This window comes from Ischnura elegans, chromosome 2, assembly GCF_921293095.1.
Source record: "Ischnura elegans chromosome 2, ioIscEleg1.1, whole genome shotgun sequence".
In the NCBI taxonomy this organism is placed as follows: domain Eukaryota; kingdom Metazoa; phylum Arthropoda; class Insecta; order Odonata; family Coenagrionidae; genus Ischnura; species Ischnura elegans.
Window position 1 is genome coordinate 79,825,066 of NC_060247.1, and position 17,507 is coordinate 79,842,572.

The 17,507-nt window shown below is 38.1% G+C and overlaps 1 protein-coding gene across 1 annotated transcript in view; it reads right to left on the reverse strand.

Moving 5' to 3' along the window:
* Positions 1-16,991, reverse strand: part of LOC124154042 — a 40,186-nt gene extending 23,195 nt beyond the window's left edge. Inside the window, exons 1-3 of the mRNA XM_046527525.1 lie at positions 16,886-16,991; positions 4,449-4,581; positions 3,069-3,311 (exon numbers count right to left, since the gene is read on the reverse strand). Coding sequence (XP_046383481.1) covers positions 3,069-3,311; positions 4,449-4,542 — 337 coding nt within the window. The 5' untranslated portion in view covers positions 4,543-4,581; positions 16,886-16,991. The remainder of the gene's footprint in view (positions 1-3,068; positions 3,312-4,448; positions 4,582-16,885) is intronic.
* Positions 16,992-17,507: the final 516 nt, after the last annotated feature.

Sequence of the window (17,507 nt, forward strand, 5' to 3'; positions counted from 1 at the left end):
TTCCTACAATTTCTCTCATATTACTATATTAGTCATGAAGTACACCTGTCCTCAATGACTCTAACCCAGGAAACTTTCACAAACTTAAGTAAAAAGCACAATGAACTAAGGTAATTTTAATTTCTCTCATAAGTATCAATCATGTATTCTAGGGAAGTTCAAGGTGATTTTTTTTAATAGTCAGACACGTGGAATTACAACTATGAAATCCGAAATTGCTTTACCTTTGGATAGATACTTTGAAAAACATCTTTAATTTAATAAGATTTTATGGTAAAAGATGTATATGTGGGTAATTTTTTATTTTGCCTAGGTCAGTGCTTTGCTTAAATATATGAAAAGTAACCTTCAACTCTTTGATTAATGAAAAAAATGCTGGTTAAGTTTTACGTTTTCAGTCACATAGAAGTATTTTTCATCTGAATGTGAGTAAAGTATGTAATTAATCAGGGTTACAGTGGGCCTCATTTAATTAATCTAAGTTTTCAATCTACAAATATTGTGTTATGAAATGTGTTAGAAATATTTTTATCTTTACCTCATTTTGATATAAATATTTTTCTATATTTTCTTTGATTGCTACTAAAATGTTATGATTATCTTTGGAGACTCGGCGGAACTAAGCGATTGTATTCTTATCTGCTACTCTAATCATAAGTTTACTATGTATTAAAAGGACTAAAATACTTACCCAGACGTAATTACTGTTATTTATTACTTTTTTGATTTTATCTTTGACAATCTGGTCACGGCTCAGCTCGAATGACTTAATTTTTGGAAACAATCATCCATGGATGATGCCCATTCCTATCTCGAACAAGTTTAATGCCTTTAGATATCAATAAAGTTAAAGCTGATGCTATTTTAGTATTCATGGTCTTGGGAAATTGATCTTGGGAAATTTCTGCAAATTTATAAAGCAATACTGAAAATGTTTATCAGAATTAGCTGCAAGAATTTTCTTGAAAATCTCGTCTTGATTTTATGTAAGTCTTCATTCGTATACGCTAAGTTATAGATAATTGTATCCTTCTTGTCAGTATCAGCACCACTCTCTTTTTAAGAGTGAAAGATTCTGTCTGCTTAGGACTGAAGGTGTGATCGTTCTTATCGCCTCACCCTCACACGGTGTTATTTATTCTACCGGACTCGACCTTTATACAACTCACTCATCCAATATGATGTTACTCCTGGAATCAGTATATCCTGGGTCCACAAGGATTGAAGAAATATCAGTGCATCCAATGGTATTTTTGCAGTTGAATTTTGTGGACTTAATTTTTCAGTGTGTATACTGTTCTTTATGCTGTGTTTCATTGCTGGCAGTATTGCTTTAGGTGATTCTTGCGATGCCCATTTTCGTTCAATAATATCTTCTTTGAAAAAAGAAAAACACACGTACCTGATCAGCTGACGACTTTCGCCGGTGGTTCCCGACGTGCCCGGTAGTGAGTGAATCTCTGCTACCTCTTTAGCCACTCTTAATGGAAGCAGGATTCTCTTTCTTTGCCGTATCGTCATAGACGTTGCTATTTTTTACACTTGGATTGTGGGTATCATCCACTGGCATCCCAATGAGGACTAGATTTTCTTTTTGTGTGTAGAATTTTTTTATTGTAGGTTTAGATGGCTAGCTCTCCTTTCGAGGAATAGGATGGCGGGTGAATTATTATATTTTGAATACTTTGAATAATAGGAAAAAAGATTTGATCAGTGATTTCAATGTAACTGAAATTCTACTGGATCAAATAAATTCAAGACCATATATATATATTTTTTTAAATTTCTCTTTCTCGATACTTAGTAATGGCAGTGAAACCGTGACCATCTTTCATTGCCCTTACTCGGTGGCCTGAAGTATTCAGTAACTTCGAACTATGTTGACTATGCCTCGCGGTTTCTAATTCATTAATTGTTTGAAAATTTGACGCCATTGATTATTAACAGTGATCAGTGAGTTAGAAAACAAATTTTTAATAAATTAATTTTAGACTGAGAATTAATCCATTAAACACAAGTGATATTAATACTTTACTATGCTATTCACATTACTATCTTGCATTTTGAATGAAAGAAAACTCTCCATCAGATTGATGGTCGAGTTTCTTTTCTCAAATGCTATCTCAACTTGTTATTTGTTAGTTGAGTGATCTTAACATTCACATTCCATGTCTTTCACATATTTAGAATTAATTCACGAACCGCCGCTAACAATGGAGATGAATAAGCGAGAAGCCTAGAGAGAGAGAGAAATTACTTAGTTATTGCTTTCATAGGTGAGGGTAAGGGTAGGATTAAGGATTTTTATAAAGGTTTTATTGGAGTATAGGCTTTTCTCATTGACCCAAGGTTTGAATGTTCCATGTATAAAAAAATAAAGGCCGGGAAAATATTTACGGCCATGTGTTTATTGACCAAAAAAACAATTTCCTAAGTACATTTGAATTCATTATGTACAATCCAATTTGACAATTCATTTCAAAAGAAAATCATAAAATTAAGATTCCGAAAAAATAGTTTTAACGTACGTTTACAAAAATATATGTGTAAAATAGCCACACATATATATAAATATATATAATATATCATAATGCGCACTTTCATTTCGGAAGCTCTCTCCGATTGACCTGTGATGAGTCAATAATCGTTATATATTCCCTCATATGGATGGCGATTTTTACACGATTAAATTGATTATATATTTTTGTTCAGTTTAGAGCATTTTATAAATATGTAGATAGACCCCTTGTTAAAAACGTCTCAACTTGAGAGGATTTTAGAAGATCGCCGATGGCCCAGTTTCCCCCCCCCTTCTGTTTTTTAAAAACCTGTTGCTCTGTTGATGCTCACAAACGCAGTCGTCGTGTAAAGACGGTGTAGTAGTTACTATCGACAACGGGAGATAACAGCAGCGTGCGTCGGAACGGTGTAGTTACTATTTGCAACGGGAGATGGCAGCAGCTTGGTTGATCGTGCAGGCGGTAGGGCGGAGCAGGCTGGCGGGCGGGCGGTTTATTATGAGGGGTTGGTTGCGCCTCAATTTGTAGAGCCTCAGTGGTGATACATACCCGGCCTGTACCTATCTGGGTACAGGTTACGTGGTGTGTATCCGTAAGTTTCCCTGGAGATGGGCAGGTAACGATAACCGGGCACGTGGATCCTATCGTATGGCTGGGTTGGATCAGCGTAGATGGACTGGCCGTAGGGCCATGTGTCCAGCTTTGAGCTGAATGTGGGGAAGTCGCTTAAGAGGGGTCGGAAGATGCTGCGTGGCCTCGACGAGCCTTCTGGAGCCCTCATGTCGTCTGTGCCTGGAAAAGAGAAAGGGTGGTGCAGTGGTTTGGTTTTTCTAATCTCCGAAGTCTGTTCGAATTTTTCCCGAAAATGAACCGTTGAATTGGTTTGCGTTGCTCCAGTTTTTGTCTTTATGAGCAGTCATAAAATACTTGTTACCCTTTTCTCATGAGTCATCCCGAATTTTAATGAGGATAGTTTGTAATTCAAGGAAGTTTAGATCGAGATACTTTTGGTAGGTGTGCTCTAAGAATTGACGGTGCAAAAAGGATCGCCAATGAAAGAAAAAATTGATGGTATATATTAAACAATTTATATAAGTAATGTAGTAATAAATTAATAAAAAATAAAAAAGCGAAACTGGATAGAGGGAAATTATTTCACCTATGGATTTATCTAGAATGCCTTATTCTTCCTAAATTCATTCGAGTGACAGTTACTTTTTGATGCTATATGAGACTATCATATAATTTGATTCTAAACCGTAAGAAATAATTCAATCTCGATTTGCGTGTATAAGTTTAACTTTTTCAATAAGCATACAATTTCTTGTCGTTGGATTGATAAAATTCGAAAACTTATGCTTCTTGATTTTTTCAGTTGGCCATTGTTCATTCCAAATATTAAATGATAATTATTGTGGGAAAGTTTAGAAGTGGTTAACGTTTAAAATTTGAGGTAATTATATGATGTTCTTTTAACTAACAGCAGCTTGAAGAACTTGCGGGCTTTCACGTGGAAATTTGTTGCCGCACATTTCGTACACTCTAAAGATATGAATAGATACACAAAAAAAGGCAGAGTAATGCGGAGGCGTCGGTTATCGCTTCCGGTTCATATTAATACCATTTGAGACATTATGATTTCCCTACGGCAAACCAATTCGTTACTTAAATTTGCACGATGTATGAGTACTTAATAATATATCGGCACACAAATAGAAAAAATACAATTTAATGTGATAGGTCCTAAGAATGTACGTATATTTTGGTTGCGCTGATTTAATAGCATTATACTCTTATTTTTATTATGCGCAAAATGTGGATTCTTAGAAGCAAAGTGAATGATTAATGGAAGAGGAAAAATGTCGTTGCTAAGAAAAATTCTGTTCATCCGCAAAATCCCATAATTCTAAAGGATAATATTCAGTTTACCCTTAAGGGCTCTGACGTAGGACTGCCAGAATTTTGCCTTCCTCTGGATCGGCTCATTTCGTCCTATCGTGTCCAGGTGGTTCTTAAACATCATGTCGTTCGGTTAATACAGGGGTCTATTTCAGGGAACTATCTGAAATGAAAAGAAACATTTGATTAAATTTGTATTCTCTAAAAAAAATAAAAATCAATGGCGATGGGAATGGTTGCTTACAAGGTAAAACCTAAAATTACAGAGAACGCCCAATTTCTTATACCTTCGGTATATCGAACACAACAGTTTTTGCGTAAATATAAATCAATAAATTATCGATATTAATTGATTGGCATTTAAAAACCCATGCAATAATCAACTGAAGAAAGTAAGTTAATCACAACTTTATATTAATTAATAAATATCCATTAGTTTTTTACGTCCAATTTACAATCAATATATATTACCTCCAGGTAGATTAACATAGTTAAAAGCAGTTCTTCAAAAATGCTTAATACAATTTTCCTTTATTCAATCGTACTGAAATACCTTTCAGTTTCCCCTTTATATACCAGTCATTCGTGCAATTCAGCTGAATTTTTGAGGTACCAGAATAAATAATTGTAGGTTCACGCATAAGAAATGATATTTTCACCCTTGCTGCTGCCATTTTATCAGCACGCAACGCTTTCCATACTGCACCTTATATTTATTAATATAGAATGAGGAAAGAGTCCGAGGAAAAATTAAAACTTTGGTTTTAAATTTTCCTCATTATATTTTAATAAAATAAAAGACTTGAATGAATTATAAGGAGGAAAGAGTCCGCTACTAATTATAAAAAAATGTAATATGAAGTAATTCCTTCATATTACATTTTTTTCGTATTTCGTATTTCAAGTAATTCTCGCGATGTTGGGCTTCTCAGAATGAAATTAAGTAATTGATGTCGATATTTAAATGCCATTCCCAGGTGCACGCGTTGAAAATAATTGCTATCCTTCAGTTTTTTTTGTTTCCAAGAAGAGATATTAAATAAATATGCCCATATTCCTCGACATGACCGTTCAGTAACGAAGATAATATCAGTTTATAACTTGGGTATAATTGCTGCTGTAATTACGTCCTATGGTGTGTGATTGAGCCAGGTATATGAATTGTTCCAGCTATTGAATGTTCAGATCCGTTATTTAATTTTTAATTGTAATCTTATCCTAAGATTGATCGCGCTGCATCCCTTCATTACACCCTTTCCCGAGGTAATTCCTTCAGTTACCTGATGCTCGTACGGAAAGGATTTCCGGATTCTCCACCGGGTAGTTGGATCCATTTGTCGCGACGTTTCGAAGATCGACTTGTTCTTCATCTTCAGCAAGCCGTTCCTCGAAACGTCGGGAGGTATGCAGTCAATTACCCTGTGGAGAACTTGAAAATCCTTTCTGCGTTGATACTCCGGGAAAATCTAAGATCTTACACCCTGAAGCTCTTCTTCCTTGTGCCCATAATCAGCTCCTAGGGCCCAAGTCGGCCTCTACGCCTTCCTCAGGGGACTTTAACTTCAATTTACCTTAATTTATTCTCACGTAATTACTATGTCGAATGACATGTCCACATTGTGCTTCCCTGGCGTATGTTGCCCCACAGTTCCTTTTATTCTTTGGTCCACCTACTAGTTTATCAGTACAGGAATGAACCCTTCTAAAAGTTCCCTTGCCCTGCCTCGTGTGTTGAAACACTCAAAATATTTTGCATTCGAAGGAATTATTGAGTAGGGCGATTTGTTGAAAGAGGGAGTTTCGTGAAATTTATTCTGTCTATAAACAGTGAATCTGTTGTGGGACGAGAATTCTCTTTTAAATTGGTGACTCACATCGATAGAAGCTCAATGACTGAGCACCTGGAGTGCTGTCTGCCTTTTCTGAGCCTACGCGTTCTGTTGCTCGACGACACCTGTGGCAGAGCTTCAAAGTCACTATGCGTCGTCGCCACAGCTGACTTCTTCGGTACGCCAACTTTATTCCTTCCTGCTTCTCACACTCCGAAGCTCTGAGTTGGCACCGTTAGCCCTCGGGTAAGGGATATTGATGCGTCAGCGGTCGGAGAGTCGAAGCGGATTACGGAAATTTCTCCCAATGCCATCTGGCTAAGCCTCGTGGCTCATGAGAGATTTTCTGAAAGAGAATCCTTTCGCCATGTTTTCCCGAGGGTTTCTCGGTGGTGGGCGGGGTAAGCGAGAGCCAAGCCTAGGAGAGTTTCAGGTTGAAATCTGGGTGTTAACGATATTGGCAGTCAAGAATCTGTTGGCGCCGTCTAATTAAGCTCACATCAGCTAATAGACGATGGGTGTCAACAGAAAATCATTTGTGTTTAAAGTATAATTAACCCGAATAAAAGGAACTGAGGTAGACGAGATGTAGCGGAATGACATCCTGATTCAATGAAAAATATAATAAATGGAAGTTTTTAAATTAATAAGTTAAGAAATAAATAAATAGAAGTTTTTCCGCAACTTTATTTATAATGTGCGACGCGTTTCGATCGTCAGTTCATTTTCAAGTATAACATGAAATTGTTGAAATCAGAAGCTGTATTTACCTACTCATTCGAACTGTATTAAGACAGTGTTTTTTTTAATCGCTCAATTGATATATAGTCGGGCGATTGTGTTTTCTATCTCCCCTTCTATTCACCTAATCACCGACAGCTTTTTGAGACGTAAAGTATATCTCTTGTATAAGATGACAGTTCTGGTTCTGGGAAATGCTAGTCGAATGGCAATGAAACCGTAAAATGAAAGATTATAATGTCCCAAGGCGTGGCACAGTTAATCTTACGTATTCTTAGTCTGATGCGTCCTTCTCATGGAGTCACAAAGTTTTCGACCCATTTGACGTCGAGGAAGAAAATTAAAATATACCTTTGTTTACTTTTGACTCCCGGAATCTCCAGCCTGTGGGAGGAGGAAAAAGATGACTCACGGTGAGAGGATGTGAACGCGAGGGAAAGTGAGACAAGGTTAACTCCAGTGGAAACATCTTCTAGGCGCTCTCCTGCTCGGCAGCTCAATTTTAACCGGGTGTTTTCGCTAGAAGTAATAATGGTGAGGATGTCCCCGACCGGCCTAGATAAGGAGGGGAGTGGGACAGTCCCCTCGTAGTCTCCTAGGCCACAAAGAATCAGGGTCAGTGGGGAGGAGCTCGGGTTGTATTTTTGGGATGGCTCTGCCTGCCTGCCCGACGAGTTCTCGCCCCACGGGAGATGATGGTCCGTGCCCGATCTTCGCGCCTCCCCTCCCCTATACCATCATCATCGGTTCAATTTCAAAGCATTTAGGACCTCCCACACTCACCATCCCTTCACATTTGCAATTATTTCTTCGAGTCTGACATTTATTGCCTAACATGAAGAGTCGCTAAAAGTATTTGATGTTGGGCAGAATGGTATTGTAGGTAATGATAGATTGTGGAAGTATACTATTTTGTTAAAAGCCTTCCATCAGAAGGAAAGGCAAATAATTGTAGTTTACTTGGAGTGCTCAAATAAATCTACCGTCAGGTTTATGTTGAAATTATGAATTAATTCGCAAGAATCTAGCTATTGTCTGCTTCTTTTTTCGACTGGTATTTATTTACGTTCATTCAACTCAGACGGATGGGAATGTAATGATGCGTGCTTCAACGTCGTTAGACATTCTTCTTAGACGCTCTTCATTTGCGTTTCGTATCAGCGAAAGAACAGGAAGAAATATGATTTAAGAAAGTCTAAGGAAGGAAGATTTAAGGGGATATACTATCTAAGATAGAAGTGGTGAAATAAGACTCGCTGATCAATCGAGAAAAATACATGATTTTAAAATTATTTCGTGCGATCGAATAGAATTAGACCTCAGCAGTGAAATTATGCGGTCAAATGACTTTTACAATGGGCGTTAATGAATTTGCATTCTCTAATTTATTGTTGAGACTACCGTGACATACTCGACGTAAATTCTTTGATACGAGACCGCATTGTACTTCTATCAATCATCGATAGTGTTCAATCGAATTTTTTTTCTCTGCCTAAATAATATATTTAATCTGCTGTCCTGGATTGGCTCTTTGATTTCGTATTGATAATCATTGCGTCTGAAAAAATGAGATTTTTCAATCTCATGTCGTATCTTCTTTTTTAAAAAACCGAAACGCCTCTTGTCTACTTCCCTGCGTTAGTAAATATGCTTACTAATTCTTCCGCTGTATTCCATCAAATATCCTTGTGAAGCTTACTTTTGTCCATAACAAAATACCGCATGAATGTTGTTTTTCCTTCCTTATCGTTTTTAATTCTCTTTAGGGGTGTGGCATTGTTGAATGATGGAAATAAATATCGCCGTATTTAATCTTCCCATCAGCTTCTTCGTAAATATGAGAAATTTAATGACACGTTCAAATCATTCCAGTCGCTCATCCATCGTGTTTTTTGCAAACCTAGTGAATGCCATGTACCTTGATTATTTACATTTGAATGCTGGCCGCTGTCATGTACCTTTTCATCCCTATTTTTTTCTCTAAATTTCTTCACATTTTTATAGATATTTTGTGTGAAAGGACGGGCTTTGTTTCCACTTTCCTCTCTTAGTCATTACCATATGCATAAGCAAAGTGTAAGCTATATTTTTACTTTCATTTAATGACCTTTATGTTTCGTAATGGAGAGGCCTGTCTACGGTATTTTAAAACTTCTCACTACTTTAGTACGTAATTTGGAAGTGACATAAGGCATCAATTAACAACTAAAAATTTAGCTTCAGGGAATGACTCATTGTGGATTATAATGAGAGATTTTATGCGATAAAAGATAAGGCCACTTCGCCGACCTCATTATTTTCTTGCATGAACATTTTCTTTTCATTGAACGTAATGAAATGAACGCAGCTTTTTATGCTTATTCTTTGACATAAATATGCTAATTACGAAGGTGGCTGTCGATGGAAAAATGCGGAATCATTTCAAATTACTCTGGAAAATATAGTTAAATTGCTTAAGTTTTTATTTTGAGATATTTGTAGTTTTCTTATTCGATATTAGTTTTTGAGCATGCACTGCTCCTCTATACAACTAAAGCCACATATCCAATGCTATTTATAACCAATAGCAAGTTCACTGAAATTCAAAAAAGGTTTTCAAGCAATAAAAATCGTTCTTTAAATTGATATCAAAAATTAAATCGCTCAAAAAAACCTGTTAAAGTATATGAGCGCCATTCCTCCACCTTTATATCGTTTCCACTATCGGCATTGAGGATTTACTACTGAACTTAAAAACATGCGATGAAGATAGCCCGCGTGAAACAAAAACATTGGGTATCTGGCCATTTTCGTCAGATCAATCAATTTGAATGCATGGGATATTGTTCTTTCTTGAAACATTTCCTTCTAGGATCATATAATGTGGCTTGATTTTCGACTTGAATGATCAGCCACTTAAATATTTACGAACGGTGTTCAATTCTAAGCACTTATAAACGAATTTCCATTTTTTCCCATCTTTTTCGCGGCAAATTTTTCATTCGTGGTTGAATTGGCGATAGTTGATCATGTGCGTGGTACACGGCTATAGTCTCAGCCATTGAGTTCTGTGGAGAGTAAATTTTCTCTATGCATCATATATATACTGGCAGTTGGGAAATTACCTTGTAAAATGCAAATTGTTCTTCAATAGGTACTGAAATTACTTGAAAAAGATATTTTATGCCACGTCTCTTTTTCGAACCTGAAGCGAAACGTTTTGGTATCTGAGGTGTTTACTTTGTGTGCTAGTACATTTGTATCCTTCGCTAACGGTGAATTAAAAATGTATTATACTAAAAATACTCTACTATGGAAATATGGAGACCGACTTCCTATGAGTCTCTGATAAATATTGGAATAATTCATAACATATTGAGAGGAGATGCCAATTAAACCATTCCTCTGTGATAATTTATTTCTTAATTTTACTCAGAAGTAATTTAATGATTATTATATTATTCTAAGCAGATAACCAGGTTACTGAATTCTAAAATAGGGAAAACGCGGGGTGGACTATATTAGAATATACATCGACTAATTTGAATTTATCTCTGAATATTATCAGTTTTTGAAAATTTTCTCAAACCTTGGATAATTTATAGCTTCGAACGCTGTTTGGCATTGTAAGAATATACATGAAAAAAACAAAAAATGAGTGAGACAGTTCACGCGAGTGATTTATGACTTTTCCTCACTTAATTTCGGAATACCATTTTTTTGGCTTGCCACAGTACCTACGAGCCCACGCCAAAAGGATATCCTCAGTCGTCCAACTAATTTGTCGTCTCCAGAGTTAAAGTTCTTGACGGGTACCGGTAACAAGTCGCTATGTAGTAGGTAGGTGTTCATCAGTTGGTAACCTTATTTGGCCGCGGCCCAGGATCGTTCGCGGAATAGCTCCGGCGGGTAACCAGACTTGCGTCGAGGTAGTCGGCGCGTTACGCGTGTGCCAATCTAACCACACGCGGAGGGCGGTTGCCGAGGGGAATTCTGCGTTCGAGGGAGGGAGGAATCATTTGGCGGCACACTCGGCGGGTGGATTCCCGACCCAGATATGGGTTGCGACTCGAATCGTGCCCATCGTATCGCCACGGATTGAAAGATTCGTACCACTTGACGGACGGTGACAAATACCTGCTCACATTTTCCGTCTTCCTTCACGCTCTCCGTGAAGCCTGAATCGTATGCTGATTTTTTCTCCCCTTCATGGATAAATCTTCAGGGACCAAGTAAATTAAAGTTCAAGGTATCATTTTCTCGTATGGCATGCGGCACGATGTGGGCGTAGTTAAATGAAATACTGTAATATTTCCATTGGATTTCAATATTTCCACAATCCCGAGGGAATATTGCAATGTTTAATTTAATTAATATTGAAAACTTCCACCGCATCGTATCGCTTGGCATACAGACTTTTGGTTAAGAAAGGAGTTACTTCCAAGTTCGCTACCATTAAATCTAACGGCAAATCTCCCGCAGCCATGTACGCAGTGCGCGCAGCAGAACGCTTGCTGGTAAGGAAAGAAGAAAATTTGGTTCGGAAGAAGAGAAGCCATGATTTACTATCTATTATTGCTACTGTAGGAACTCAATCACAAGTTACATCACTTTTTAAAACTTCTAGAGACATATTGGAATGTTTCATTTAAATAATGCCATTTTAATCGATTAAGAAGGTCGATTTCTATTTCCACCATTTTCGCTATTTCTTCAGTATTTAAAATGTCCATTTCAATGAAAGCCGAACGCAGCGTTAAAATTGCTCTTAGCAATCTATGAGATATGGTTGGCTATTAAATTACGTCTTCAAGAACGCAGGGAAGCACGATGAACAGAGAAAGGGATGCGCTCAATGGGAGATGGGGATTCCTATGATTGTAATAGTTCCTATCTTTGAAATAGTTCACCTCAATCAAGCATTTTTCAGCGATAATTTGAGATATCCCTCACAGGAGAAGGAAAAAAGGTGATCGCGTGATTCATTCTTTATTCATCTAGCTTTTTCTGTCTCCTCAGGACTTTTACCTCATATTTTCTTTTCAGATACCTTTCTTCTTTACTTCTCTCTTTCCTCGCCTTATTCTCTTCTCACACAAAGTCACGAAAGGATATCCTCCCTCCCGTTCCGCCCACCTCGATGACGAGCTCGTGGCCAAAAATAAAACATCCACTCGGCGGCTCTACTAACCGAATGGTTTCCCTCGTGTGGTTCCAACTTTAGACTCATCCCACTCTCCTCACCCCTCCTCTCCTCACCCTATCCCTTCCCTCCCCTCTTTCGCCTCCTCTCGTACCTCAGTCGGAGACTGCCTTTTCGAGTCTCCTTGGCCGACATGAGTGAAGTAAGTCGCGTATTTTGTCGGCACCGCGAGCCGAAGGACGCCCTTTCTGGTGGAGAGGTGGAAGTCTCTTTTGGATTGAAATATTAGAAATTTCACGCATTTTCGATTGTGATGACATAAGGCTTTTTCGAAGAATGTGATGATCTTGCTTCAGCCAAACGTTCGAATTGAAAGATGTTTACGTGGGATTTATAAATTATTTTGTTTGATAGGATTAGATTCAATTTTATCTAACTGAATTCCTCGTAATTGAGATTCAATTGCTTGGATTCAATTAAATCTCTTAAGAATATGCAAAACTACATGGATAAGTAGCTTTCATAGGACCACATGTGACTATGTGTGGTGCATAGTTACTTTTCGTCGTGGAGTATTTACTTATGCATGATGACTACTTTGAGGATACGTATGAACATAATTTCGAAATTTAGATGATGATGTCTCAACCTTATATGATGATTAACTCAACCGTAGAATTATGGCAAAGGCATTGTGTATCTTGGATGTCCGACGGCCTCTCGCTAATTGCTAATGTAATGCATCGGCGTATTTAGCTCTTATTACGGCTATTTTGTGTATAATTGAAAATGGAAATGACAGGAAATTGACAGATGAGTCATCAGCCGATTTTACTTTAATTTGAGATTTAAAGGCCATATGGGCAAGTAAGGCATACTTTTCGATTCCTTAATTTATAATTGCTGTCTCCTGATGTAATCACATAATTATTTTCGTGACGTTTAAACTTGCTGTCATAAAAATCTGTGGCGCGGTACGCCCACTCAGCCGATATGGGGCGACTCGGAACTAAATCATAATTATACATTACAACGTATTTTTACGTCTTGCTTCAACCAATATTGGATTGTAAAAATGTTTATTCTTTATTTCAACTTATTCACATCATCCTCTTTCAAAAGTAGCGGTAAATTTGAATCAAAGTAAAAAAATAATCTGATTTTCTCTCAGGCTAACAAATTGCGTATTCCACCGGACGTACAAGATTCTATTTATTTGTTTGATCTTCAGTCAATTAATTTTCCAATTTTTACTAGTGCTTCTAAAAGGACTCGGGCTCTCTTACTCGGGCTTCAATCATTCGGATCGGGTCATATTCATGCAGTTCGCAAACTGGGATACAAACAAAGGCAATGAATGCCCATTGCAGAGTGAATTTCACTCCTCCTGTCTAATTTTGAATTTCCCTATATTTTCTATTTATAACAAATTGCGTTCGGTTGGTTGTATTTTTCTGACATTTCTACCCTATTTTATCCTACCTACTCTCCGTTTATATTGATATTTTTTCTCATAAGTGTGTGGCATTTAGATGCAAATTATGCCGATAAAAAAACAAATGATTTTAGTTAATGATAGTTTTCCGGGTGAAGTATGAATAATGGTTAATTATGCATAGATGATTATAAATATGAACGACTTTGAATTTTTCATGGTGAATAATATTCCGGTATACTTTTCGGGATTTACTCAAGGTTATTGACCGACGTTACGGAAAACGACCAAACTTATACAATTAACATTGTTGCTCCTGCGACCGCATAATCAAGGAAGCCATTAAGATCCGCCACAATTCGAAAACTTTTAACCGCGAAATAGGGTTTCATATAAGCTCACCAAGCTTGAACACCTATAATAATTTGCATGAAATACGTGAGGAAAGTACAGAAAATATTTCAAAAGAACATCAGCCAATCAGACGACACTTGAGTTTTATTGCTGTATCCGTCAAACGGTCGATTCATTTCGTTGTGAAATCCTACATTGAGACAATAATATTCCTTGATAATGGAAAAAGTCGTATTTCCGAAACGTAGGCAAATATGACTACGATGACCTGGTGTAGATTCCGATAAGAATAACTGAAGGTTATGAATATATTTTTATTAGTTAAAGTGTCTCCTCCTAACATTTTTTCTCAATGTTTTCCGCCTATTTTCAAGTTTATTTTTCTATTCAGTCTTCTCACAATCAGAAGCTAGTTTCTCTCCTTTGTCATTGGTGTATTATCCTCCCCCCATCCTCCCTTTACCGCACCGCGTATTCATGTCATGCATTTTTCCTTCCTCCCAACATGAGGCTAACATCTCTCCTTTGCTCTTGCCCTATCCCGGTCTGCTTTCCTTCTACTCCCTCGTCTGCCTTGCATCTCCACATCGAAGATTGAAATTGGTTTTTATTTCCCGCTCACCCCGTTGATCCATATTTTTACCAAATTCAAGCGTTTTCGTCTCCTCTTCGATCCGAACGAGCAATTTCAGTGAAATGGCTTTTGACTTCATAACCAAATGGGAATTGCTGATGAAAAAAATTCACTTCGCACGAAACCGTGTAAGATTAATTCATGGAATCGTCTTGATGACGGTGTGAAAGTGTTTTTATGCACAATAGTTCGATGATAATCATCAAATTTCACTAAAAAATATAGTTGATCATATAATTATATAGTAACTATCATGTATTAAAAATATAATAATAAAAAATTGAATATATAAATATATAATTACTAGTTTTGCAGAGTATTTTCCAAAAAAAATGCACACAAAAAATAATAAATGAAAATAATTAATTAGAATAATTAACAAAATATTTTGTTAAGATATGTCACTTTAAAACATATATTGCAACATGCAGTGAGTAACATGCAGAAATACGCGAATTTTAATTTGAGGCCGCAGTGTTTAGGCACAAGAGACCATCTGGTAGAAGTAGCCATTGACAGCTGGGTTAAGTTGAAAAATTAGGAATTGACACCATTTATTTTTTAAAATATGACAATGCATTTACTTAAACCTCTTAAGAAATGAACAATTTAACTAAATGTGAGATGCAATTGATGCATTTATCCTTTTGGAAATGGGGTAGGGTGGTCAGCGAATAAAAATAACTCGATGGGAGGTCAACCGCTCACGCAACCTAGTTAATCTTCCTCAATTTATAAAGCTATTCCACTCTCGACACTATTATTTCTTCATCCGATTATTTTCAAGTGAAAATTTTAAATATTTTTAAAATTCATCGTCTCATGGGTCCTGGGACGTAATTATCGAAGTCATACAAACTTTTCTCGTGTAAATATTTAGTTCGTGATAACTGGTGTTTTGTTGCCTTTTCATTGGTTTCATTTACTTAATACTTGTTATTTACAGTCAGAAGACTTCGGAAACTATAACGTGTAGAGGTTCGAGCCATAATTGAAGAAGAATTCAGGGAATTCAATGGGTCTTATTAGCTGAGAGTGAAAACACAATTAAGTAACTTTCAAACATAATTTTTGAGACGCCATCAAATTCCACCGTGAAACTATTTGCTCCCATAGATGATTCACTGAGCATGGCCAACGCACTAGTACATTATCTTTGGCGTGTCATTTGAGTGGAAAATTATACAACCCTAAAATATCCTTTGTGATTCTCGCAAAGGTATTTTTTTAATCGTAACATCACTCAGTCGGAAATTCCAAGAGATGAAATGTGTCACCATCCCCCGTCACGAGCACAGAAAAGATTAGAGGATTGTCACAAATTCACTCGAAAATCGTCATTGGTCGACTCGCTACCGCCACATCCATGCAGGATTCATATCTTGGCCCAATACTTTTCCTCCATTTCTGTCCGATTCGAAATTCGATCTCCCCTGGCGTCTATTTTTACACTTTTGGCGATGAGTTCCCTCTCTACCTCTCTCCACCAATCCGAAACTACTTTTTTTTTCGTGCGCCATCTCTCACAAGGCACGGCCATTGGGTTGAAATCACTGTGTTCCTCCTTAGTTGCCTCCTCGCTAATCCTTTTCCGCGGGACTGAAAAACAAGTCCTCGACACCACTATCGGATATGGAAACGAAGAGGAGAGCAGGAGAAGGCGAGAAAGAAACATTTCCCTTCGTTTCTCCGCATCTCTTGGATTCCATTCCCTAAAAAAAATACACTGAACACATTCTTTCTCCCCTCTTACACTCTCCTCTCTCCTCTTCGTTTGTCTCCGTTTGCGCCTTGGGACGTTCTTCTATCTCTTCCGTCACTTTCTTCCCTCATACTCCGCGTACACTTTGTAAACGCACACAAAAAATCCCTTTCACACTTTCGTGTCAGTTCCTTTTCTCCTGAAATGTAGGCTTCGTGCGTTGCTCATCTCCCTGCAGGTTATACGCGCATGTCACACGAACACTGCTCTCGGGGGAAAAATTATTGTCAGCAACATAAGGGAATGAGGGAAAGGTTCACCAGGAATGCATGTATTACTCAGCTTTATCAAGGTAGACTGGCAGGGAAAATGTTAATGGATCCTTTCACTTCACCGAAATCGGCTGAACTTGAGGTTAAAAATCGAAATGCTTGAAGAGTGTCGGGCTTTATTTTGTCATGGATGGAAACAGGATTCGCTTAATTAAAAGTGCCAACAATTTTAGGGCGGAGTTTAGTAGGAGAGATTATGGTTTAAAAAGGTTATTGTTAGCACGGTTGAGGCATCTCGCGTATTGTTTTTTAAGCGTAAAAGTTGGAAATAGTGAGTGATCGCGATGGAACGTAGTGGTTCCATTGACTTGGACCTACCTTCTTTGAATCCTCTCTTTCTCACTGTGTCTACCGCCAAGACCGGAGTGCAACTGCGAATGCTGGCCGACTTTAGTCCCCCTTGAGGTCCCTCCTTTGGGGTTAGGAGCGGGAGCACGCAATATCCCCCTTCCTTCCCCCCTCAACCCCCTCTCACCCCGAAGGAACCTCCTCCTCTCCTAAACTTCAGCGTTGCGTCACCCCCACCTCTCGTTCTCTCCTCTAGCCAGCCTCCCCCCTCTCTTTCCCTGCGTGGAATTTCTCCACTCTTCCCATCCCATCACCCCACACCCCGCCACCCTCCTCCTCATCTCCATACTCAGAATCCTGTGCCACGCAATATCTTCGGTCCTCCTCAATTATGACGTCTTTTCGCGTCCTTCGAACCTCCCACCCCCAACCCACACCGAACCTGAAGACCCTCCCCAAACCCTTTCTCGCTTTCGCAAATATCCGTTATGTTCCCTCTCCTTCTTTTCTTCTTCTTATCCTCTTCCTCCCGTCCCTCCCTCGCCGCGAAATCCTAGGTTTCCACTCGTCGGTTTCCAAACACTCCCAGAACGGCGCGTCAGCGTCGAATACGGCTCCCCAAGATGCAGAGCGCGTTTGAGAATATAATACT